At 48.8% G+C, this 24,918-nt stretch overlaps 1 protein-coding gene across 15 annotated transcripts in view; it reads right to left on the bottom strand.

Annotated features, from left to right (window-relative positions):
• Positions 1-24,918, bottom strand: part of NCOR1 (nuclear receptor corepressor 1) — a 1,934,049-nt gene that overhangs the window by 700,074 nt on the left and 1,209,057 nt on the right. For all 15 annotated transcript variants that reach the window (XM_078679968.1, XM_078679976.1, XM_078679969.1 and 12 more), the window contains one exon: positions 7,646-7,734. In XM_078679968.1, the coding sequence (XP_078536094.1) occupies positions 7,646-7,734 (89 nt within the window). The remainder of the gene's footprint in view (positions 1-7,645; positions 7,735-24,918) is intronic.

Genomic DNA, 24,918 nt, shown 5'->3' with positions numbered 1-24,918 from the left:
ACTCCAATCCGTCAGTCGACCCCTCCATCTGCAAGAACCTTCGTGGGACAGCTCGCCTCCAGCACCTGGTCGTCTTCGACGCCTCCTGGTCCGCGTGGCTGAAGAGACAAGCTTCACGACAGCACCTGATTGCTCCTCGACTTAGTCTGGTTCCTTCCTGGTTCCACCTGGTCACTGGCTAGTGACCCAGGCTCTGTCCCCTCTGCTTTCAGGTCTTCTTAATCCTCGATCCACTCTTGGATCCACCCGGACATCTTCCTCCTGGTCGCCTGCAGCATCTTTCTTCACAGGCTCCATAGACTTCAATGGCGAAACCCGACATCTTCACACCTATGCACCCGCCATCCGTGGGTGAGGTAACGCGAGTAATTCGGTGCTCCCAAGGGTATTGACTATCCAAGTGTCTAGGTTTTCAGTTGTTTCCTGCTAGCTAAACCGGAAGTGTCCTAAATCCTTCTTTATCTAACTTCTAAGTTCCCATTGACTTTACATTGACTCTCGCATGTGGGTAAAGACTCTGCACGCGCCGCCTGTGGGCCTCCTACTTCTAAACTAAGGTTCAGATAGTGTAGCCCCAGCGATTCCCTAGGCCCTAGGCCTTTCCTTTTCTCGTGACGTGGTACTTATACCACTTTCTTAGTATATGGTTTGCTTTGCCCCTAGGGCTTAACCATAAATTGTGCAACTTAACGTATTCTGATTAAGTAACTTGTTATGTGCTTTGGCCTCTGATCTCATAAAGAGTTCAGAGGAGTGTGTTAGTAAATAAATACATATATATTTTATATATATCCTGTGTGGGGTCCTTTCATTTGATATTCAAGGGGTTGCATATGGTAAAACAGCTGGCTTTACACGCCCTCAAGAGTCTTTTAGCCTAAGACTGTTCTGTCCACGCTACCACTAGGATAGCTGGTCTATAAGGTTGACTTACAACCATCACCATTAAGGGTTGTTTGGACTGGTGCAAGGTGTTCACTAGAATAGTGAACATCATATACCAGGCCAACTCCTCACATAGGAGACAGCGGATGATAAAGGAGAGCAGAGATATAGAGGGGAAGTTTAAAGCTGCATTTAAAGAGGAGGAGTGTTCTAACCTGGGTTTATTTATGGACTGCGGTGTTCGGACTAGACTGTTATTGTTGAATGTTCATTAAAGGTGTTGCGGAGTGACATTTAAAGTTGTAATGCAAAATATTAGCCTCCGTGTCTTGATTCTCTTTCCATTTCATTTGGAGAATCGCCATTCTTGCTCTGGATCAGAAATTGGGGTTGAGACAAGATATGGAATTGGCATAACTGGAATCCGCACAAGTGTGATAGGGGTCAGCATGACCTCTGGGCCACAGGGAAAGCATGGGCCAGCACGCAAGGAGCTGGGGGAAGGTTGATTCTGTGCCAGTAAAGATCTTGCCAGTGAGTTGCAACTACGGGCCTGTGAGAAGTTGGCCTGATATATAGTGCTCACTATTCTAGTGATCACTTTGTATCATACCAAACAACCCTTATTGATGATTGGTTGTAAGTCAACCTTTTAGACCAGCTATCCTAGTAGCATGGACACGAGCAGTCTTCAGGCTAAACTCTAGAGGGCGTGTTAAGCCAGCTGTTTTACCATCACATATACCCCTTGAACACCAAGTGAAAGGACACCACACAAGTTGTTATAAAAATATAGGATATTTATTAATAACAGTTCTACCCTGAACTCTTTATGAGTCAGGGAGCTAAGCACAATACAAAACTCTTACGAAAATACTTCAAGTTGCACAATTTACACAAATGCCCGAGGGGCACGAAAAAACATATACACAAAAAGTGGAATGCAAAATGCTAGCAGGTAAGTAACAAGATCCAGAGGCTTCAGGATCGCTAGGACTACACTACTGGACCCTAAGGTTAGGAGCAGGAGGCCTAGGGAGATCGGTGCAGAGTGTGCACTCTCACGCGGGATGCGGAACAAAGTCTATGGATGCTAGATTTCGTAAAGTTAGTGTTATCGGACGAATCCGACTAGTTAGGCTGAAAACGAAAAAGGATCTGGACACTTAGATAGTAAACCTACGTGGGAGCACCGAAATGCTCGAGTTACCTAGCCCAGGGGCTGCGGCTGCATAGGGTTCAAAAGACGTCGGGAATCCTCGTTACAGTCTATGGAGCCTGAAAGAAGAAGTTGCTGGCAGGCGACCAGTGATGAAGTTCGATGGGATCCACGCCTGGATCGGAGTTGAAGATTACCTGAAAGCAGAGGGGACTCAGTTCTTGATCACTAGCCAGTGATCAGATGGGCACCAGGATGGCACCGGATGAGGGCACCTCGACCAGGTGAGTGGGCGACGCTTGGCTCTGCAGTCTCTCGGACCAGGAGGTGTTGTCGGCGACCAGGATGGAGGGGCGAGCTGTCCCACGAGGGTGTCTGCTGTCGGCGCTGCTGAAACCAGGATTGGAGCAACAAGCCTTGGCAAAGGCAAGCCCACGCGGTGGGGTCTGGAGTGGACCAGGAGGGTCCAGGGTGCTCCTCTGTTGGAGGGGAGCATGGGCCAGTTTGGAGCAACCAGACCAGCGGTGAAATCGTCGTGGTACGTCGCCATGGATGGATTTACAGCAAACCGCAAGAGCTTTGATGGTGCCTGCTGGTGCAGGGTGGCTACTCCTTAGCCACAAGGGAGAGGCTTCAGAAGAGTCAAGAGTTCCTTTCGTGGAAAGTAGTTTCAAGATTCAGAATTATCTAATTTGGGAAGGGGGCCTGCTCCTATCTTTATACTAAGAAAAGGGGCTGGCACGCGACTAAGTCCTGCCCTATGGGTGGGACTAGGAGGGGGGTGGTTACGCCCCTCTCCTTTGTCCGGTCTCTCCCCAGCTCAGGGGCTGGTGTGCCCCAGGAACTGGTTTGAGCCGGCCTATGCACAGTGAGCACCGGGGTGCCACTTGCAGTCACCTTCCTTTCAGCCCTGCCTACCTGGAATACACAAAATCCTGTCTGGGATGGTGCTGGCACCGCCCCTGACAGGAAACCCTTTGTCCATGCCTCCGTTGCTGGAAGGACTCCCAGCAGCAGGAGGGCAGACTTGTGTCTCGGTGGCAGCATCCATTTTGTGGAGCTGAGGCTATGTCTGACTTTAACCGGGGTTCACAGTTACATACATGTCGTGTCCCTCTAGAAGGGTGGAATGCTAACCCCGTCGCCAGAATTGGCGAGGGGTTAGTATTCCAATTCGTATGACACCTTACTCGACATGTTTTGATAAAGGTATACCCAAGTTAGCATTTAACCGCGAGGATTATAATGCACTTAAGAGTATATGGTATAGCGTTATCATGGAACAGCTATTTGGACTTGGTTCCGCAAGCTGCAAACGGGCTCAGCTCATGCCAGAGCACCATCTCACATAATTCCAAGCACTCTGCCTTCAGGATTGATAAGGCCTGCCATAGGAGTGACTGATAGGAATATATGTGTCCATTTTAGGGTTAGATATAGGAATACTATATCTAAAGCAAAGGGTGTTTACACCACCTTGCCCCAGCTGTCGTGCAGCCAGTTGTGTCTGTTTGGGTGGCCACCCAGGGGTGGCATAATACATGCTTCAGCCCCTGGTAGGCCCTGGGTACACCTATGCCCTGGATACCTAAGGTATGCTGTACAGGGACTGATAAGGTGGCCCAGTACCAATTGCTAAGATGCACCTAAGGTACATGGTTGTAATTTAGAGAGAGAACAGCTAGACTGTGGGTCTGATTAGCAGGCCCACAGCCAGGGAAAGTCGTAAATCAGTGAAGCAAAAAGCAAAAATCTGGGGTGGCCATGGGATTGCAGACCCCACTCTCCTACAGCCCCCACTGCTCAAGTCCCAAATAGGCTCAATAGGGATCCAGCATTGCCTGTTTGAAGTCCTCAATCCTTGGTGCATGATCACTGTTTCGGACGCTTCAGGTCATAAGGCTCTTACAGGATGAGCACTCCAAAGAAGCCCAACCTTACAGGCCAACAAAGGAACTATTTAAATATATTATTGCACGCTAATCATCAGCGAGGGTCAAGGCCTGATAAGTTATAAAAATAAAAACTGTTGTAGATAAACTGCATCATGGTGTTCTTATCTCACAGATCCAGCTTCCATGGTCCCTTCTGAACTCGTACCAGACACACCTTGTTTGCTTAATACACTACATTATAGTTCAACTAAAGGAGAAGAGGTCAAGAAGGATGAACAGTGGGCGTGGTAACAATCAAATTAAAGCTTGCAAAGTGCAGTCAAGGAAATTCAAAGTCTTCAGGAGTCCACATATTTGATCTTTTTCCACTCTTTCTGAAGTATGGACTGCCCTAAAGATGCCCTTAGATAACTCATATAAGGATTTGCTTCTTGCTTGAAAGTGCAAAAGTCCAAGCGACATGAGATTCCCCACAGAGAGGAGATATTTCCCAATTATAACAGACAGGACTAATTTTAATGGGATGGTCTATTTTGCCCTAATATTTTGATGTCATATTAATTCAAATGCTATAGCCTGTCTAATAAGACTGAATTTGCTTGCAAACTTTGCATAAACTGTATATCTTGTTACACTGGCCATACAACACTCTTACCCAGACAGAGCCCGAGTAACAGAAAAACATAGAAAACTAAATTAAAAAATACTGTTTGGTATGTACTTTCAAATATTGCACATGTGCAAGACTATTCAGTATTAGTGATGACTGTTCGTTATCATTGTAGGAAGGTAGATCCCTGACTATGGTTGCCCCCAACTTTTTGCCTGGTGTTTTGCTGGTTTTCTGACTTAGTTGACCTGGGGCCCTGCTATTCAGGACCCCAGGCCTACTGCTCTCTCTGTAAAATGGATTCCATGTACCTCTAGGTACATATCTAATTGGATACTGAGTCACCTTATCAGTCCCTGTACAGTGTACCTTAGGTACCCAGGGCATAGGTGTGCCCAGGGCCTACCAGGGGCTGCAGCATGTATTATGCCACCCCTGGCTGGCCATCCAAATCTGACACAACTGGCTGCACGACAGCTGGGGCAAGGTGGTGTAATCACCCTTTGCTTTAGATATAGTATTCCTATATCTAACCCTAAAATGGGCACACAGATCTCCTATCAGTCACTCCTATGGCAGACCTTGACAATCCTGAAGGCAGACTGCTTGGAATCGTGTGAGAAAGTGCTCTGGCATGAGCTGAGCCTGTCTGCGGCTTTCGAGATCCATCCCTTAGCCGTTTCCATGATATCGCATACCATATACTCTTAATTGCATTATAATCCTCACGGTTATGTGCCAACTCTGGTATCGCTTTATCAAAACATGTCGAGTAAGGTGTCATACGAATTGGAATACTAACCCCTCGCCAATTCTGGCGACGGGGTTAGCATTCCACCCTTCTAGAGGGACACGACATGTATGTAACCTGTAACCCCGGTTAAAGTTAGAAAGAGCCTTAGCTCCACAAAATGGATGCTGCCACCGAGACTCAAGTCTACCCTCCTGCTGCTGGGAGTCTTCCCAGCCCAGGAGGCAAGGACAAAGGGTTTCCTGCCAGGGGCGGTGCCAGCACCGTCCCAGACAGGATTTTGTGTATTCTAGGTAGGCAGGGCTTTAGAGGAAGGTGACTGCAAGTGGCACCCCGGTGCTCACTGTGCATAGGCCGGCTGAAACCAGTTCCAGGGGCACTCCAGCCCCTGGCCTGGGGAAAGCCCGCCAAAGGAGAGGGGTGTAACCACCCCCCTCCTAGTCCCACCCATAGGGCAGGACTTAGTCGCGTGCCAGCCCCTTTTTGCAGGATAAAGGTAGGAACTGGCCCCCTTCCAAATCAGATCATCTTTGAATCCTGAAACTACTTTCCACGAAAGGAACTCAAGACTTCTTCCCAAGATTCTCCCTTGTGACTAAGGAGTAGTCACCCTGCAGCAGCAGGCACCAACCAAGCATCGCGGTTTGTTGCCAGTCTCTCCTTCGGATCAAGACTGCTCCAGCACGACGAGAACCGGCTTCCCTGGCACCTCTGACCTCAACCTACATCATCAGCCCAGCTGTGATCCGTGGGTGTGACGAGACCTCGAGGGACCGGCCATCTTCAGAACTGCACGACGCTTGTCCAGCGCGACTCCCGAGTGACCCTCGACTGAGTGCTTTGGGGTAAGAGAAGCCCTGACCCTGAGCAGCTCCAGCACCGAAGTTCAGCCCCCCTGCATCCACAAGATCTGCGTGGGGCCCTTCTGCTCTTTGCTGCCAACCGCGTTGTCCAGGTCGCTTGCCCGTTGGCTAGTGACCCCTTCACGACGCTCCACGACGACAACTACTGCTGGTCTGGTTGCTCCAGACTAGCCCTTGCTCCCCTCCAAAAGAGGAGCACCCTGGACCCTCCTGGTCCACTCAAGACGCCATTTTAGGTCCACCGCGTGGGCCTTGCATTTGCCAAGACTTGTTGCCCAATCCTGGGTCCAGCGACGTCGACCGCAAGAACCTTCGTGGGACAGCTCGCACCCCCATCCTGGTCGCCGACAACGCCTCCTGGTCCGAGAGACTGCAGAGCCCAGCAGCGCCCACTCACCTGGCTGAGGTGACTTCGTCCGGTGCCATCCTGGTGCCCACTCAAATCACTGGCTAGTGATTCAGAACTTGGTCCCCTCTGCTTACAGGTTTCTTCTTCCCTGATCCAGGCTTGGATCACTCCGAACTTTCTTCACTGGCCGCCTGCCAGCAACTCTTTCTTCAGGCTCCTGGATCTTCAACGAGGGTTTCCGACGCAACTTCAACCCTATGCAGCCGCAGCCCCTGGGCTAGGTAACCTGAGTACTCCGGTGCTCCAGCATAGTCCAACACCCTAAGTGTTCGGATCCACTCTTGTTTTCGACCCACCTAGTCGGGTTCGCCCGAGAACAGTAACTTTGTAACTGCTAGCCTCCATAGACTTTGTCCCGCCTTACGCGTGAGAGTTCCCACTCTGCACACGACGTCCACAGGCCTCCAGCATCTAATCCCAGTGTTTAGAATTGTAGGCCTAGCGATTCCTGAGTCTAGAAAAGTACTACTTACCTGCTAGCAAGTGCGCATTCCACTTACTGTGTATATGGTTTTTCGTGCCCCTAGGGCATTTGTGTAAATTGTGCGACTTAAAGTATTTTCGTAAGAGTTTTGTTGTGTGCTTAGCTCCCTGACTCATAAAGAGTTCAGGGTAGTCTTGTTATAAATAAATATCTGTCTATTTTCATAACAACTTGTGTGGTGTCCTTTCACTTGGTGTTCAAGGGGTAATGTGATGGTAAAACAGCTGGCTTAACACGCCCTCTAGAGTCTTAGCCTTAGACTGCTCGTATCCATGCTACTAGGATAGCTTGTCTATAAGGTTGACTTACAACCAATCATCAATAAGGGTTGTTTGGACTGATACATAGTGATCACTAGAATAGTGAGCACTGCATATCAGGCCAACTTCTCACAATCATCACAAGACAACATCAAGCGCAACTAGAAGTCCAATGAATGACATTTTGCAAGGTGCCTCAAATCCTAGTTATAAATCTGTTCTCCATAAGCCTGCAGCTATGGAAGTCCTTCCCTTTCATTACAAAGGTAATAGTTTGAGCATTCACCCTCTGAAGTCAATTCCACAAACAGTGGAAGCAGTTAAGATACCTGAGTGATGGAGCCCCGAAGAGAAGGTATAATATCCACCGGAACCTTGGTGGCTGGGGTCCCTCGGGTTATGCTGCCCTCCTGAATTGCTGTTTAGGTGAAAAAGAAATCAAGGAAATACAAAAATCAATTAATAACAAGTATTGGTTTACAGCCAAACAATTTATGTGAGAAAATGGGATGTATTATGTGGTGTGATTGTGTGACCTCATTGTGTAATACACTACCAACCCCTTTAGGTCCAGTCAGGTTTTGTTTGTAGAACCCTTTAGCTAAACTCTGGGTAGTTATGGCTCTGATCAGTTAGGCTTACACAAAAGAACAAATGTATAGCATTTAAAGTCATAAAAATAGGTTCGATTTTTGTATTATTTGTTACACCAAAACAAAAAAGATTCAGATGCAGAATTTACATGGTATAGCAAATCAACGCTTTGAACTTAACACAAACAAGCATTTGCAAATTCAACAACTTTGACACTTAGAAACTTTTTCAAGAAAAACGTCGTAAGTATCAATGCAGTCACTTTGAGTTACATTAGGCAAACACCTCCGACAGTGAACCAGTCAGGGAGTCCTACAAGATCCATAGAAACAGTAATTTTGTCCAGTAAAGCAGTTTTTAGTTCAGTTCCACTGTCAATAGCTCCTTGCTGTTGGTGTCCATAGAGCGGTCCTGATGCAGGGGATACAGGATGCTGAAGATGCTGTGCGGTCAACGGGGGCCTCATGGGCTACTCAAATAGTGTTGTATACAAGGGTTGGTGAGCCCATGTGGGTGCGATCAGAATGAGAGTCATTGAAGTCTGAGTTTTCTGACCATATAAGGTATTAGTGGCAGAGGAGGAAAAGCATCTGCAAATATCCCTGGCCAGTTAATTCATAGAGATTTGCCCTTGGATTGTGGGTGTGGATGCGGAGCTTTGGCATTGTACATTATCCTTTGATGCAAACAGTTCTATTGTAGGTGTTCACAACCTTTGGAAGTAAGTATGAGTAATGTACTGTGTATCTCCCATTCGTGCACCTGCTGGAGTGCTCTGCTGAGGAGATCTGTCATGGTGTTCTCCTCTCCTGGTATGTATTGTGTTAGGAGATGGATCTTGTAATTGTTGGCCCATTTCCACAATTTCTGTGCCAACTGAGACAATTGCATAGAACGCCCCCCCTCCCCCGATGCTGTATTTAATACATGGCAGTCATACACTCTGTGTATGTATTGTGTTAGGAGATGGATCTTGTCATTGTTGGCCCATTTCCACATTTTCTGTGCCAACTGAGACAATTGCATGGAACGGGCCCACCCTCCCCAGATTCTGTATTTAATACATGGCAAATACAAAGGAGTGGTCCCTAGCTGGCCTATAGTTTTGGCAAAAAAATGAAGTATCTTTCTTTCAACAGATAAAAAGGGGGGAGGGGGGAGGGGAAAAGGCAATTAGCCTATAAACGCCATAACCACATGAAAAATAATTCACAATATTTGAGGGAAAAGTACATAAAACAATTCATAACACAAGATTTAGAAAATTGTACAATTTTTAATTCACAGATTACATATACAAAAATTAATATATAGTGCCGGTTAAATACAATTTAAAAATGTACTTTGAAATGTACATAGGTACACAGAAATGTGTTAAAAACATGAACACAAGTTGTCGACGCAGCGTTTCGGTATCTAGGATGTAACCTTCATCAGGACAGGGTTCTAGAAGAAGAGACATTGTATTAAACATGGCTATATTTCTTTTTTTAAACCATTTAATCCAAAGGTACACAGAATTAAAAAATCCACATATGCAAACACTTAACTAACAGCTAATGTTTCTTCATAATTATTTACAAAAACGGGCACAGTTTTCACCTCTTTTATTAAGCATGTGGTATGGACTTGAAAATGGGGGCAAGTTGTCTTGGGCCTGTAATTAATCTCTCAGATGTCCATCTGACAGAGATAGAAACAAATTTGTTGGAGAAAGGATTAGGCTTTGCCATTGCATCCCCCGTAGATAGGTTTAATCTGGAAAGAGATCTTCAGGCTTTTTTCAGGAAAGTAAGGTTATTAACTTTCTTCGATGGTAAGGACCAGATACCTTCTTCAAACTAATTTTTGTATATGTAATCTGTGAATTAAAAATTTTACAATTTTCTAAATCTTGTGTTATGAATTGTTTTATGTACTTTTCCCTCAAATATTGTGAATTATTTTTCATGTGGTTATGGCGTTTATAGGCTAATTGCCTTTTCCCCTCCCCCCCTTTTTATCTGTTGAAAGGAAGATACTTCATTTTTTTGCCAAAACTATAGGCCAGCTAGGGACCACTCCTTTGTTTTTACCGTTGTTTTCTCCTCGTCCCTGATTGGATTTGATAGGAGACCTCCCTTCTACTTATTTATTTAATACATGGCAGTCATATTTTCTGTGTGTAGAAGGACTGTTTTCCTCCTAGGTTTGTCAGAAATGCTTTGAGAGCCACTAAAATGGCTTGTAGCTCTACATGTCGATGTGTAGAAACTGTTGTTGTGGTGTCCAGTGTCCCTGAACCACAATGCACTTCCTTCATATGAGCTCCCCATCCCAGAAGCAATGCATCTGTTTTGATTGTTATTTGCGGTGATAGGGTACTTGAAGGCTCTCCCTGCTACCATGTTGTGAGTGTTCCACCATAATAGAAACTGATGAACCTTTGGTGAAACCAACACTAGATCCTCCTGCTCGTGACCATTGAATGTTAAACACTCCTGGAGTTTCTCATGTTTAGGTGAGAGTGAGGCACAATTGCTATGCAAGATGCCATAATTCCTAAAAGTATCATGATTGTTTTCACTGGTAGTTGATGATGTAGCTGAAAAAGATCCAGTTGGTTCTGGATATTGAGAAAACTTTGGGGTTTGGAGTAAGCTGTTCCAGAAATGGTATTGAGAACTGATCCCAGATATTGTTACATTTGGGATGGTTGGAGATCTGATTTTGTCACACAGATTGAGAAACCCAATTGATGTAGTAAGTGTATTGCCTTTTGAGTGTCTGCTAGACATTTGGATTTATCTGGACTCTTGATCAGACAATCGTCGAGCTAGGAAAACACATTAATGTTTTCCCTTCTTATTTTTGCTGCTACTACTGCTAGACATTTTGTGAATACCCTTTGGGCAATTGTTACTCCAAAGGACTGCATTGATAATTATTTCCACTTAACACAAATCTTAGAAATTTTCTGTGTGCTGGATGAATTGGAATGTGGAAGTAAGCGTCCTTCATGTCTATTGCGGTCATGAAGTCTTCTTTTGACGTAGTGTTATTATAACTTACAGTGTGACCATGTGAAATTGTTCTGAAAATATGTGCAATTTAGTGGCTATAGATCTAGAATGGGTCTTAGCAGTCCGTCTTTCTTTGGTATTAGAAAGTAAACTACCTTGTTTTGATATTTGTATGAGACTTTTGCGATGATCCTTTTTGCTGAAATGCCTTTACCTCTTCTTTGAGCAGGTGTAGATGTGGATTTAAAACCTGCCTTTTTGGTGGAGTATTTGGTGGTAGTTGAAGTAATTCTAGGCAATATCCACCAATGATAATGTCTAAGACCCATTGGTCTGATGAAATGTTTCGACACAATAGATGGAATTCTTGTAGCCTTCCGCCATGTGTTTTGTGGTTTGGAGGAAGGACAGGAGGGAGGGGGTGCAATATAAGCAAGTCATTTAGTTGTGGGAGTGGAGGTGTCCTTGTTGGGTGTGCCCCTTCCTCTGCCTTTGTTGTTTTGCATCCTCCACGATAGTAACCACATCTTTGTTGATGGTATTACTGTTGTTGATGCCGACAGGAAGTATTTTTTGTGGTAGAGGTTTTTGCAACTCCTCTACCTTGGTACTTCCAAAAGGGCTGTTTTTGTGTTGTGGTTTGTAAAGCACCCATTGACGAAGCAGTGTAGGTGTCTTTTTAAAAAGAATCTTTTCGAGTTGAGCATCTACCACTGGTCCAAAAAGATGTTCTCCATCCAAAGGTAAACTTAAAATATGTTGTTGAACATCAGGTTTGAAGCCCGAAATGCATAGGCATGCACCTCTTCTGAGCTTAATAGAAGTATTTCTGCCCATAGCCGCAGCGTCCGCACCATCTAATGCACACTTGATGGTAGCATTAGAAATAATTTTCCCTTCATTAACTAGATCTTATCCCTTTTTTCTATATTCCCCAGGAACGTATGCTAATAAGTTCCTGTATCTCAGCCCAGGTTGCTCTATCTTAACAAGAGAGAAGGCCCAAAGAGTTTGCAGACCTCCAACGGTTTGATTGGCCTGAAACAACTCTTTTAGCTGCTGCGTCAATTCGTTTGCTTTCTTTATCTGCAGGAGGTGCCTTTACAGTACCTTGTGCAGAAGCTCTCTTCTTAGCAAAAGTTAGTACAAGCAATTTTGCAGGTGGATGTACTAGAATACATATTGGGTCATTTAGTGAGGCTTTATATTTCTTTCCAATAAATGGTATTAGGACTCTCGATTTTAATTGGTCCTTAAATACCTCTTTAGCAACATTCAGAATGGATCCAATCATAGACAAATATTGAACAGTTATTTCTGTGTGTGATAGTGTTTCAATCAGAAAGTCACTTTCCTCTTCTGTTAAATGTATGGGGAGCTACTGATAATAAGAAGCTCTTTGTATGACGCTGTGATAGGAGGAAGTGTCATCAACGGGAGAATGCTTTATGAGCACAGATGGTTCCATATCGCACAAGTTACTACTTGTGCAACGATATATCTGTAAGAGACATTAGTTAGTGATCGATTCCTTACCTTAGAATATCCCCAGGCATCAGACAGGATCCGGAAATTTTTTGCGTAGCAGTACTAATGCGCGTCGGTAGTCGTCCGCGTCCGTCGTCGGCGCGGTGATGACGTCGTCCGAGTACTTAGACGCCGCCTCCGCGTGCGGACGTCAGTTCTTATACACAGCTTTTCCGCGCCAGAAACGCAGAGCCATGATAAAAACCAACACTGGTGCCATGAAACTTGGGCCCTGAAAGGGGATGATCTTAACCCTAGATATCGGTTCGCAGAACGGGGAGGATGGGTGGGTCGGTAAGGAATCTATCACTAACTAATGCCTCTTACAGATATATCGTTACACAAGTAGTAACTTGTGCATCTGAAAGAGACACGTTAGTGATAGATTCCTTACCTTAGAATAGATACCCCAGCAATACCAACCCTGGTGGTGGGTCTGCGAACCAATGATCACACCAGAAAGTCCTGGAGGACGGAACGGCCAAAGAAGCCATCCCTCCGGACTTGGCTGTCCAGTCAGTAGTGTCTTGCGAGCGTGTGCAGCGAGGCCCACGGAGCTGCCTGACAAATGTCCTGCAAGGGGACTCCCCGACCAGGGGCAGTAGTAGTCGCCATAGCCCAAGTGGAATGGGCCCTCAGCCCAACAGGAGGTTTCTTTGTAGCCAAAGAGTGCATGCCTAGATGCACAACACGATCCACCGAGAGATGGTCCGTTTGTGCACCGCCCGTCTCTTCTTAGCGCCCACGTAACCAACAAAGAGTTGGTCATCCACCCGGAACTGACGTGTGCGATCCAGATAGTATGAGAGCGCACGTTTTGGGTCCATACGGTGGAGCCTCTCTTCCTCTTTCGAGGGATGCGGAGGCGGAAAGAAGGTGGGCAAGGTGATGGACTGCCCGATGTGGAAGGCTGTGACTACCTTGGGCAGGAAAGAGGGTCTTGTCTGCAACACAACCTTGTCCGGATGGACAGAAAGGAAAGGAGGTTTGGAAGAAAGAGCCTGGAGCTCACTCACTCTCCTGGCAGAGGTGATGGCAACCAGGAAAGCAGTCTTCTGAGTAAGAAGGCGGAGAGGACAGTTATGAAGTGGCTCAAAGTGAGAGCACATCAAATAAGTAAGTACAAGGTTCAAGTCCCACTGAGGCATCACAAATGGCACAGGAGGGAACATGTGTGTGATGCCCTTCAAAAACCTATTTACAATTGGGGACATGAACAAAGATGGCTGATCAGGTAGCCTTAAGAAGGCGGAAAGGGCAGAAAGGTAGCCCTTGATAGTGCCCAGAGTAGAGCCCTGCTGGGCAAGAGAAAGAAGGAAGAGGAGAACCTCAGAAAGAGGAGCAGAGAGTGGATCCACAGCCTTTGCTGTGCACCATGCCACAAATCTGTTCCACCTGCAGGCGTATACCGACTTTGTGGAGGGACGCCTGGCTGCCAGAATGACATTACAGACTTCAGGAGAAAAGTCAAATGGCCTCAACTGTCGCCGCTCAATCTCCAAACATGGAGGTGGAGACTGGACAGGTTCGGGTGGAGGACCGTCCTCTGCTGCTGCGACAGAAGGTCCTCCCGAAGAGGCAGACGAATCGGGGGATCGACAGACATGCTGAGTAGCTCTGGATACCAATATCTTCGTGCCCAGTCCGGAGCCACAAGGATAACCTGGGCCCGGTCGCGCCTGATCTTCAGCACTCTGGGTAGAAGTGGTATAGGCAGAAAGGCGTACAATAGACCGCAACCCCACGCGCGACGAAAAGCGTCTCCGAGCGAGTGCCGCCTTGAAAATGCGCGTTCTCTTCTGTGGCGAATAGATCTAACTAAGGCTCTACACACTGCTGAAAGAGGCCTTGCGCCAGGTCCGAGTTCAGACGCCATTCATGATCCATCATACACAGACGGCTGGGTTCGTCCGCCCTGGCGTTCAGAGAACCTGCCAGGTGTTGAACCACCAGGGTCACGGCCTGATGTTCCAGCCACTGCCAGAGGAGCAGAGCCTCCTGGCATAGGGTTCACGACCCCACCCCGCCCTGTTTGTTGCAGCAATACACGGCGGTGGTGTTGTGCGTGAACACCTGCACTACACTCCTCCGGACAGAGGGGAGGAATGCCTTCAGTGCAAGTCGGATCGTTCGCAGCTCCTGAAGGTTGATGTGGAGCTGGGACTCAGCCGAAGACCAGAGGCCTCTGATCTCCCCCTCTCCCATCCCCCCCAGCCCTGGAGGGACGCGTCCGTCACAACTATGTGCTCCGGTTGGGGTAGGGAGAGGGATCTGCCGCTGACCCAATCGCGGTCCGTGAGCCACCACTGCAACTGTCTTGCAGTGCCCTCAGAGTTCAAGACATGGTCGGACAAGTTGCCCTGATGCTGGGCCCACTGAAACTTCAGATCCCACTGCAGAGCCCGCATCCGCCACCGGGCGTGATGCACCAGAAGGATGCAGGAGGCTATCAGCCCCAGCGTCAACCTGACCGAGACTCGGGATAAAGGCTGAAAGATCGGAATCAGAGCCTGAATATCCCGAACCAGCTGTTCGGGAGGATAAACCCAAAACTGCGCAGAGTCTAGAACCGCTCCGATGAAGAGGCGCTTCTGAGAGGGACACAGGTGTGACTTCGGCACATTGATGGAGAACCCCAGCAGGTGTAGGAGGTCGTCCGTAGTCTGGAGGTGGCTGACGACTGTCTGGGGCGAGCCCGCCTTCAACAACCAGTCGTCGAGGTAGGGGAAGACTGAACCCCCTAACCTGCGCAGATGAGCTGCGACCACCACCATCACTTTAGTGAACACCAGTGGGGCGCTGGTAAGGCCGAAGGGGAGCATGGTAAACTGAAAGTGCTCGTGGCCTACCGTGAACAGCAGGCAATGCCGGTGGGCCGGCAGGACGGGGATATAAAAATAAGCGTCCTGCAAGTCCAACGCCACCATCCAGTCTCCAGGGTCTAGGGCAGCTAAGACCTGAGCCAATATCAGCATCTTGAACTTCTCCTTCCGGAGGAAGCTGTTGACGTTCCGTAGGTCCAAGATAGGGCGTAGGCCCCCTTTGCCCTTCTTGGGTACCAGAAAGTAGTGGGAGTAACAACCAAACCCTACTTCTGGCCAAGGAACGCGCTCGATGGTCCCCTTGGCCAAGAGGGCCGTAACTTCCTCTTGTAGAAGTCTCAAGTGATCACCCGACACGCGGTGGCACTGCGGTGGCATGGCTGGAGGGGACGCCTCGAAGGGAAGGGAGTAGCCCCTTCGGACGATTTGCAGCACCCACCTGTCCGAAGTGACAGTGACAGTGTGCCAGTGGTGGTGGTGATGGCGAATCCTGCCCCCCACTGGCGTCACATGGGCCTGAAAGCACGGACTAGGAGGGTTTTGAGGCGGATGATGCAGGGGTAGGTGAGGACTGGCCTCGCCGTTGTCCCAGACCTCCGCCACGGCGGTTTCCACGTCCGCCACCGGGCTGGATGGTAGTCTGCGGCCCGTGGCTGGCAGAACGTGTGGGGGTGCCCCTTCCTTGGCCACGAAAGGAGCGAAAGGCAGCCGTTTGCTGGCGCGGGGCCGAGAGGCCCAAGGACTTGGCAGTGGCCCTGGAGTCCTTAAAGCGCTCAAGCGCATAGTCGGCCATCGAACGGCATGTCCATAAGTGTTTTTTGGACCTCAACCGAGAAGTTGGCAGATCTCAACCAGGCGTGGCGACGAATCGCCACCGTCGTTGCCATCGCTCTGCCCAGTGAGTCAGTAGTGTCCAGCCCACACCGGATGGAATACCGCTCCGCATGTCGACCTTCCACAAGGGCCTGGCCGAGTTTAGCCCAGACCTCCAGCGGGCATTCTGGCAACACGTCCGCGACCGTATCCCACAGAGAGTGGGTGTAGCGGCACAAGAGGCATGCGGTACTGATTGACCGCAATCCAAAACTTAGGGAGGAGAATACTCTCTTTCCGTATTGCTCGTACCTCTTGGATTCCCGGTCGGGGAGAGTCGATGGGAATACGGTCTGGGAATTAGAGGCCTGGATGACCAGGCTCTCGGGAGTGGGGTGGGTAGACAGAAAGCGAGGGTCGCCCAGAGCCGGGCGGTGGCGCCTGGCCACGTTCCTATCCAAAGGCTGACCAGTGGCGGGCTTGGACCAAGTGCCCAGAAGAACGTCTGATAGGGCATCATTAAACGGCAGTAGAGGCTCGGCCGAGCTTGCGTGCGATTTAAGGACCTTAGTGAAGAGGTTAGTCCTCACAGCCGCGTCGGGGAGCTCAAGGCCCAAGGCCTTGGCCACCCTCATCAGCAGCACGCTATAGGCAGACCCCTCCTCCGTGGCCACGCTAGGAGGGGAGACAAAACCAGTCTCGGGCGAAGTGTCCAGACCACTGGCATCCCCAAGCTCTCCTGTCCAGTCGGTAGAATACTGACACTCACGTGCCAGAAGGTCCTCAGACCCCTCCCAGTCCCCCTCGTCACCCATCGCCTGGTACTCAGGCTCAAAGGATGGGGCCGGGTCATAGAAATAGAAATCTCCCATCGGCGCCGAGAGCGGCGGCGCTCCGACGTCAGACCCGAACCGAGGGCAGGACCAGGGATGGCGTCGTCCTGGGTCGGCGCTGGGGGCGACACCCTTGGGGCCGGCGCCAGCGAGGTCGACCGGCGGCGACCCGGATTCGGAATCGGATCCAGTGGGGCCCTGCGGCATCGGGACCGAAGTCGCCGACGGCGCCGGGGCCGAAGCACCTGGCCCGCGTGGGGACTCAGTCGGGCCGCTTGGCCCGAAGGCGCCGCGAAACCCGACAGAGGAGCGAGCGACCTCATGGCCATGATGAAGCCATCAATCTCCCCCGGCGTCGGGGACCGGCGGGTATGTAGCAGGCCGCGACACCTGCGGCTCCAGCGGAGCCACGTGGGTGGTGTCGCCCGAACCCCCGGCCGCGTCGTGCGAGCGTCGGGGGGAGTCAGAAGAGCGATGACGTCTCTTCGACTTCTTGTGCTTACCTGAGGAGCCCGAAGAATGTGGAAGACTCCCAGAGCCATGGTAGTTCCGACCCCGCGACCGGTCCCTCAACCTCCTCACGGAACGGGACCTCGAGCGGCGCGGGGCCGACTGCCGGAGCTCGAGTCGCTTGCTGGATCGCTCCCGCCTAGCCTTAGACATCAGGGCTCGACAGTCGTAGCAGGCCTTGTGGTCGAGACCTAAGCAATGAAGACACCGGCGATGGGGGTCGGTAACCGACATCAGTCGGGCGCAGGGTTTGAAACCGGGCATCCCTACCGGCACCGTCGGAGTCATACAGACTTCGAAGTAGATCAAAAATGATCGAAACAGTTTAGTAAAAATTGACTAAGGGTACCATTTTTTCCGGATCAACGCTTGCTGGCGCGGAAAAAAGAAGAACTTACGTCAGCACGCGGAGGTGGCGTCTAAGTACTCCGACAACGTCATCACGGCGCCGACGACAGACGCGGACGACGCGCATGGGTACTGCTACGCAAAAAAATTCCGGATACAGTCTGACGCCTGGGGATATTCTTAGGTAAGGAATCTATCACTAACGTGTCTCTTTCAGATATAATCTGATAGACCCACATCATAGTCTTCCTATGGGGTGAGGTGATTTATCAGTATTTTGTGTACCCAGGGAATCTGTGTCCTGTATTTATCCTCCCTGTGGAGATGGTGAAGTATGAGGTGAAGCAGGTACACTAAAAATTATATGACTTGTGCCCCGAATATGTTGTGTTATAATCTTTCGTGGAGGCTCAGAAAGTTGTCCCTCTGCTGCCTTTCTTTTTTGAATAATGTAATGTTGTAGTCCCTCAAATACTACCCCTTGATCTTCAGTGGGTTTAGTACCTTGTGTTTCTTGTGTGCTGTTGTTTTGATCCTAGAATCAGTCCGAACCTTAGAACTTCTGGAATCATGGATTTTTTTCTGCCTAGAAGAATGTCCATGGTGTTTTTCAGAACTTGGTTCCGAAGTTTAAGACTTTGTTCCGCTCGATTCCAAAAGATTATTCGGCTCAGATTTTTTCTTGGAGCTCTTCGGTGCTTATGTTTTTATCAGTTCCGATTGATGCCTTGGTGTCGAAGGTCAGTGCTGATGTACTCTTCGGTGCCGTAATTGTTTCGGAACCGTCTCCTTGTTGATGCCTGGCCACCAGATCAGTATTGAGAATCCTCTTGTCCTTTCTCGGCTCGGCCATGGTGTCGGCCTCAATCTGAAGGTCTGGTGCAACATTTAGGGGTATTGGTGGTGGCGAATGTATGATCTTTTTTAATATGGGGGCAGTAGTACTCAGAGAAAGTGGCGTCGTTTTGGTCCTTGGTCCCGAGCCTGTGGTCAGCGCCGGTGATCTGGGTTGTACCGGAGCTAGGTCTTCCCCAGAAGATACTTCGAAGGCTGTTTAGTGTGGGCTGGCTATTTCCAGCCTGCCTCGTGTTGGAGCGCTGGCTTCGCTGTTTGTGTCTCTATTGTGGGTGAACTCTGCCTCAGCTGCGTGCTCCATATTACTTGAGAGGCGCCGATCTTGTCGCGATCAAAGTGTGTCTTTGGGGCACATGCCTCAAGATAAGGAATTGCGAATACTTAAAACGATTTTTAAGGAATCACTATTTAGGAGTCGAAAATCCTTATGAATGTAGGTATCGCAAAATAAGGAAAATGCTACTTCCCAGTATGCATCTGTTCTTGGCATATAGAGCTGTAGAATCATATGCTTTAGCATGGATCACCATCTAGTGTTGGGTTCGAATGTTTGCACTTTGTATTTTGTCGAAGAAGGTTTTCCAGTCACGAGGTAGGTGACTCCTCTTTTGGTGATAGTGCGCATGTGCATCGACTCAATCCTTAGATTGGTGTGCTGTAAAGGGAGATGGAATTAGTAAGAGTAGTAAAAAAGATGTCCATGTATAATGTATCTAAGTAAGATGGTACTGCAACAGGTAAAGGTACCCGGGTGGGCGCATATGATTCTACAGCTCTATATGCCAAAAACAGATGCATACTGGGTAAGTAGCATTTTCCGTTTGAGGCATATGAACTGTAGATCATATGCTTTAGCTTAGACTATACAGCAGTTATCTCCCAAGCAGTGGCTAACCTGTGGCTGTTGCAGTAGTAGGAAGGATTAGTTACTTACCTGTAATGCTAATTCTCTTCCAGGGGTATCCTCATCAAAGTCATAAGCATTAGAATATTCCCGCCTATGTGCGGGACCCCGGAAACACAATAATAACTGTGCCCCACATATATATATATAATTATATATATACCCATATATATATATAAACAATTAAGCAACTGCAGTCTTATAGGGAGACAGACCCGTGAGGCGTGCGTATCGAGGCTCGTGGCAGTCATGATAGGACCCTATTGGCTCTATCTTTTATCCTGACTCTGGCGGACTCCTTCACTTTGGCGGACCCTGCAATGATGTACCCGGATTAAAACGCCACGGTCGCCCCGCGTCCTATTTTTAGACTTACTGCCTCGACCTTGAGGCCGCGAGTTCCTACTACTGATCCTTCTGAGGCCTGGACCAGACTTTTTCATCATTTTGACCTTACCTGATCGATCGATCGATCCACTTAGAGTTCAGGTCTTCTCGAGCGTCGTTCCTCTATCCGCCATTGATTCCAGGACATCGCGAGTTTGCTGTCCTATTTGTTCCCTACCAAGTTGAAGCCTAATAGGGAATTGCCAATTTTGGGCTTCAGGATATGCTTTTCCTGCCCTGATTAAATGATGGGGCCTCGTTCATATCATCTTGGATTTTAAGAGACCGTGCCTTCCAGTACATTGATGATATGCGCCCTGATGAAGGAAATTCCCATTTGGGCACTGTTCCAAAACGCGCGTCGGCGCTTTTCTCGTGTGTCTGATGATATGTGGTAGTTGATTGAGTTGGTATGAATGTATTGGCCTGAGAATGAGTCAGTGACTGATAGAATGAGTGAGTGATTTGGGTGCCATTTTTTTTGTTCTCTGTGTCCCTGGGCTGTTGCTGCACTATTTGATATGTATTTTTTATTAAATGAAGTATGTATTGCTCTCTATCTACACTAGAAATATATTTTTCTATGAATTAACATGATAATAAATAATTGAAATATATTGAGCTGTTCTGTGGGCACTTTCTATTATTGGAATTTTGTGGTCCTCGATATAATTGGGAACTACCCTTTTCATGTTGTGACATATACATCCTTGGTATGTCCACTCCCTTTGAGAAGGGACCATACCCCTAATTGTATTGACTAGAATCCTCCAAAACAATATGCAGGATTCTCAAAGGAGGGCGTTGTGAGAAGTTGGCCCGATATATAGTGCTCACTATTCTAGTGATCACTTTGTATCATACCAAACAACCCTTATTGATGATTGGTTGTAAGTCAACCTTATTAGACCAGCTATCCTAGTAGCGTGGACAAGAGCAGTCTTTAGGCTAAACTCTAGAGGGCGTGTTAAGCCAGCTGTTTTACCATCACATATACTCCTTGAACACCAAGTGAAAGGACACCACACAAGTTGTTATAAAAATATAGGATATTTATTAATAACAAGTCTACCCTGAACTCTTTATGAGTCAGGGAGCTAAGCACAATACAAAACTCTTGTGAAAATACTTCAAGTTGCACAATTTACACAAATGCCCGAGGGGCACGAAAAACCATATACACAAAAAGTGGAATGCGAAATACTAGCAGGTAAGTAACAAGATCCAGAGGCTTCAGGATCGCTAGGGCTACACTACTGAACCCTAAGGTTAGGAGCAGGAGGCCTAGGGAGATCGGGTGCAGAGTGTGCACTCTCACGTGGGATGCGGGAAGAAGTCTATGGATGCTAGCGTTTCTAAAGTTACTGTTTCCGGACGAATCCGACTAGATAGACTAAAAACGACAAAGGATCTGGACACTTGGATAGTGAACCTGTGCTGGAGTACCGAAATACTCAAGTTACCTAGCCCGGGGGCCGCGGCTGCATAGGGTTCAACAGACGTCGGGAATCCTCGTTGAAGTCTATGGAGCCTGAAAGAAGAAGTTGCTGGCAGGCGACCAGAGAAGAAGTTCGGTGTGATCCAAGGCTGGATCAGTGAAGGAGACGACCTGAAAGCAGAGGGGACTTAGTTCTTAATCACTAGCCAGTGATTATGTGGGCACCAGGATGGCACCGGATGAAGTCACCTCGACCAGGTCAGTGGGTGACGCTGGACTCTGCAGTCACACGGGCTAGGAGGCGTTGTCGGCGTCCAGGCTGGAGGTGCGAGCTGTCCCACGAGGCTGTCGGCTGTCGGCGATGCTGGACTCAGGATTTGAGCAACAAACCTTGGCAAGGCAAGCCCACGCGGGGGAGTCAAGATGGCGTCTGGAGTGGACCAGGAGGGTCCAGGGCACTTCCTGTTGGACAAGAAGCAAGGGCCAGTCTAGGGGGCCTAGACCAGCGGTGAAAACGTCGTGGTACGTCGTCAAGAGGGTCACTAGCCAACGGGCAAGTGACCGGACAACGTGGCAAGCAGCAAAGAAGCAGAAGGGCCCCACGCAGATCTCGTGGATGCTGGGAGGCTGGACTTCGGTGCTGGAGCTGCTTAGGGTTAGGGCTTCTCAAACCCCAGTGCACTTACTCGAGGGTCTCTCGGGGGTCGTGCTGGTGAAGCGTCGTGCAGGTCTTGAAGATGGCCGGTCCCACGGGTCTCGTCACACCCACGAATCTCAGCTGGGCTGGATGATGTAGGTAGAGGTCAGAGATGGCAGGGAATCCGGGTCTCGTCGAGCTCGGCAGTCTTGATCCGGAGGATGGACGTGCAGCAAACCGCAAGAGCTTCGATGGTGCCTGCTGGTGCAGGGTGGCTACTCCTTAGCCACAAGGGAGAGTCTTCAGAAAAGTCAAGAGTTCCTTTCGTGGAAAGTAGTTCAAGATTCAGAATGATCTAATTTGGGAAGGGGGCCTGCTCCTACCTTTATCCTAAGAAAAGGGGCTGGCACGCGACTAGGTCCTGCCCTATGGGTGGGACCAGGAGGGGGGTGGTTACACCCCTCTCCTTTGTCCGGTCTCTCCCCAGCTCAGGGGCTGGTGTGCCCCAGGAACTGGTTTGAGCCGGCATATGCACAGTGAGCACCGGGGTGCCACTTGCAGTCACCTTCCTTTCAGCCCTGCCTACCCGGGAGACACAAAATCCTGTCTGGGATGGTGCTAGCACCGCCCCTGACAGGAAACCCTTTGTCCAGGCCTCCGTTGCTGGAAGGACTCCCAGCAGCAGGAGGGCAGACTTGTGTCTCGGTGGCAGCATCCATTTTGTGGAGCTGAGGCTGTGTCTGACTTTAACCGGGGTTCACAGTTACATACATGTCGTGTCCCTCTAGAAGGGTGGAATGCTAACCCCGTCGCCAGAATTGGCGAGGGGTTAGTATTCCAATTCGTATTACACCTTACTCGACATGTTTTGATAATGCTATACCAAAGTTAGCATTTAACCGCGAGGATTATAATGCACTTAAGAGTATATGGTATAGCGTTATCATGGAACAGCTATTTGGACTTGGTTCCGCAAGCTGCAAATGGGCTCAGCTCCTGCCAGAGCACCATCTCACATAATTCCAAGCACTCTGCCTTCAGGATTGATATGGCCTGCCATAGGAGTGACTGATAGGAATATATGTGTCCATTTTAGGGTTAGATATAGGAATACTATATCTAAAGCAAAGGGTGATTACACCACCTTGCCCCAGCTGTCGTGCAGCCAGTTGTGTCAGATTTGGATGGCCAGCCAGGGGTGGCATAATACATGCTGCAGCCCCTGGTAGGCCCTGGGTGCACCTATGCCCTGGGTACCTAAGGTACACTGTACAGGGACTGATAAGGTGACTCAGTATCCAATCAGATATGTACCTAAGGTACATGGAATCCATTTTACAGAGAGAGCAGTGGGCCTGGATAGCAGGGTCCCAGGGTCCCAGGTCAACTAAGTCGAAAAACCAGCAAAACACCAGGCAAAAAGTTGGGGGCAACCATAGTCAGGTATCCACCTTCCTACAGGGGTCACTTCAGCACTGGACACCTTAGGGGTGGTCCTGGGCAAGAGGGGATACACCTCTACTGCTTACTCATTTTCCCAACGACCCTGCAGTTAAAAAGTGGGGCTCGGTCAGAGGGCAGACTTTTACACTAGCTGGGGAGGCCCTGGTCAGCTTATCAAAGGGCAGGAAGCCTTTGAAGCTCACCGTCCTTCAAAGCTGGTAATACTTGGGTGTTGGTGTGTAGCACCTTCACCCAGAGAAGACTTTGTTTCTGATGCACAAGAGCAAAAGGCTCTCGCCTTTGGGGGATTTGAGACACGTTTAGAAGTGGTAGGCTGGTGCAGACCAGTAAGGCACACACTAGTGGTTTGGTAGGTTTACGGTGGGCACCTCTGAAGTGCCCCCTGAGTGCATTTATTAATTAATCCAAAACTGGCATCAGTGTGGGCTCATTAATCTGAGATGTTTGGTGCCATACGTCTTGGGATCTGGTAAAGCTATCATGAAGCTGTGGAACTCATATTGACAAGCTCCCAGTCCGTGAATGGACTTAGACACTATAGGAGCATATCTGCTCAAGCCGTTATGCACTCACAAGAGGTATAGTGCACCCTGCCTTAGGGCTCTAAGGTCGGCTCTAGGGGTGACTTACATATGCCTTTTACAGTGCTGGTAGGTCTGGCACACAGGTATGAGTACCAGGTCGACTTTTCAATTTTATCTGCAGCAAAACATGCAGGCTATTGTGGCAGTGTGCATGTGTTTGGTGAGGGGTCTCTTAGAGTGGCATAATACAAGCTGCACACCTTGGAAACCCTCTGGTCGCAATGCCCTTGGTACCACTGGTTCCTTTTACAAGGGACTTATATGTGGGCCAGAGGTATGCCAACCGTGGAAACAAAGGCACAGTTTTGAGAAAGAACAGAGGCACTGGTAACCTGGTGAGCAGGAATCCAGTTCATATTCAGTCAAAGAGTATCAGAATCAGGCAAAAAGCAGAGGGTAACCATGCAAACAAGCATTGAAAATGCAATAGGTCTCGCAATAGAATAGTTACACATTTTTCGTTTTGCAAATGGATGAGTGGCGTTGCGTGTGTGAGTGGCGTTGCGTGTGTGAGTGGCGTTGCGTGTGTGAGTGGCGTTGCGTGTGTGAGTGGCGTTGCGTGTGTGAGTGGCGTTGCGTGTGTGAGTGGCGTTGCGTGTGTGAGTGGCGTTGCGTGTGTGAGTGGCGTTGCGTGTGTGAGTGGCGTTGCGTGTGTGAGTGGCGTTGCGTGTGTGAGTGGCGTTGCGTGTGTGAGTGGCGTTGCGTGTGTGAGTGGCGTTGCGTGTGTGAGTGGCGTTGCGTGGATAAGTGGGGTTGGAATGCAATAGGTCTCGCATTAGAAAAGTTCTAGTTATTGGTCTTGTAAATGACATAATTTATTTATTTTTGCGTTGTTAAAATAGCTATATTGATGGCTTTGTCATTTACAAAGGAAATAGTTATAA

This window comes from Lissotriton helveticus, chromosome 3_1 (genome assembly GCF_964261635.1).
Source record: "Lissotriton helveticus chromosome 3_1, aLisHel1.1, whole genome shotgun sequence".
Classification (NCBI taxonomy): domain Eukaryota; kingdom Metazoa; phylum Chordata; class Amphibia; order Caudata; family Salamandridae; genus Lissotriton; species Lissotriton helveticus.
Note: the sequence above shows the minus strand (reverse complement) of the source record. Positions and strands in the feature narration are given on the sequence as shown.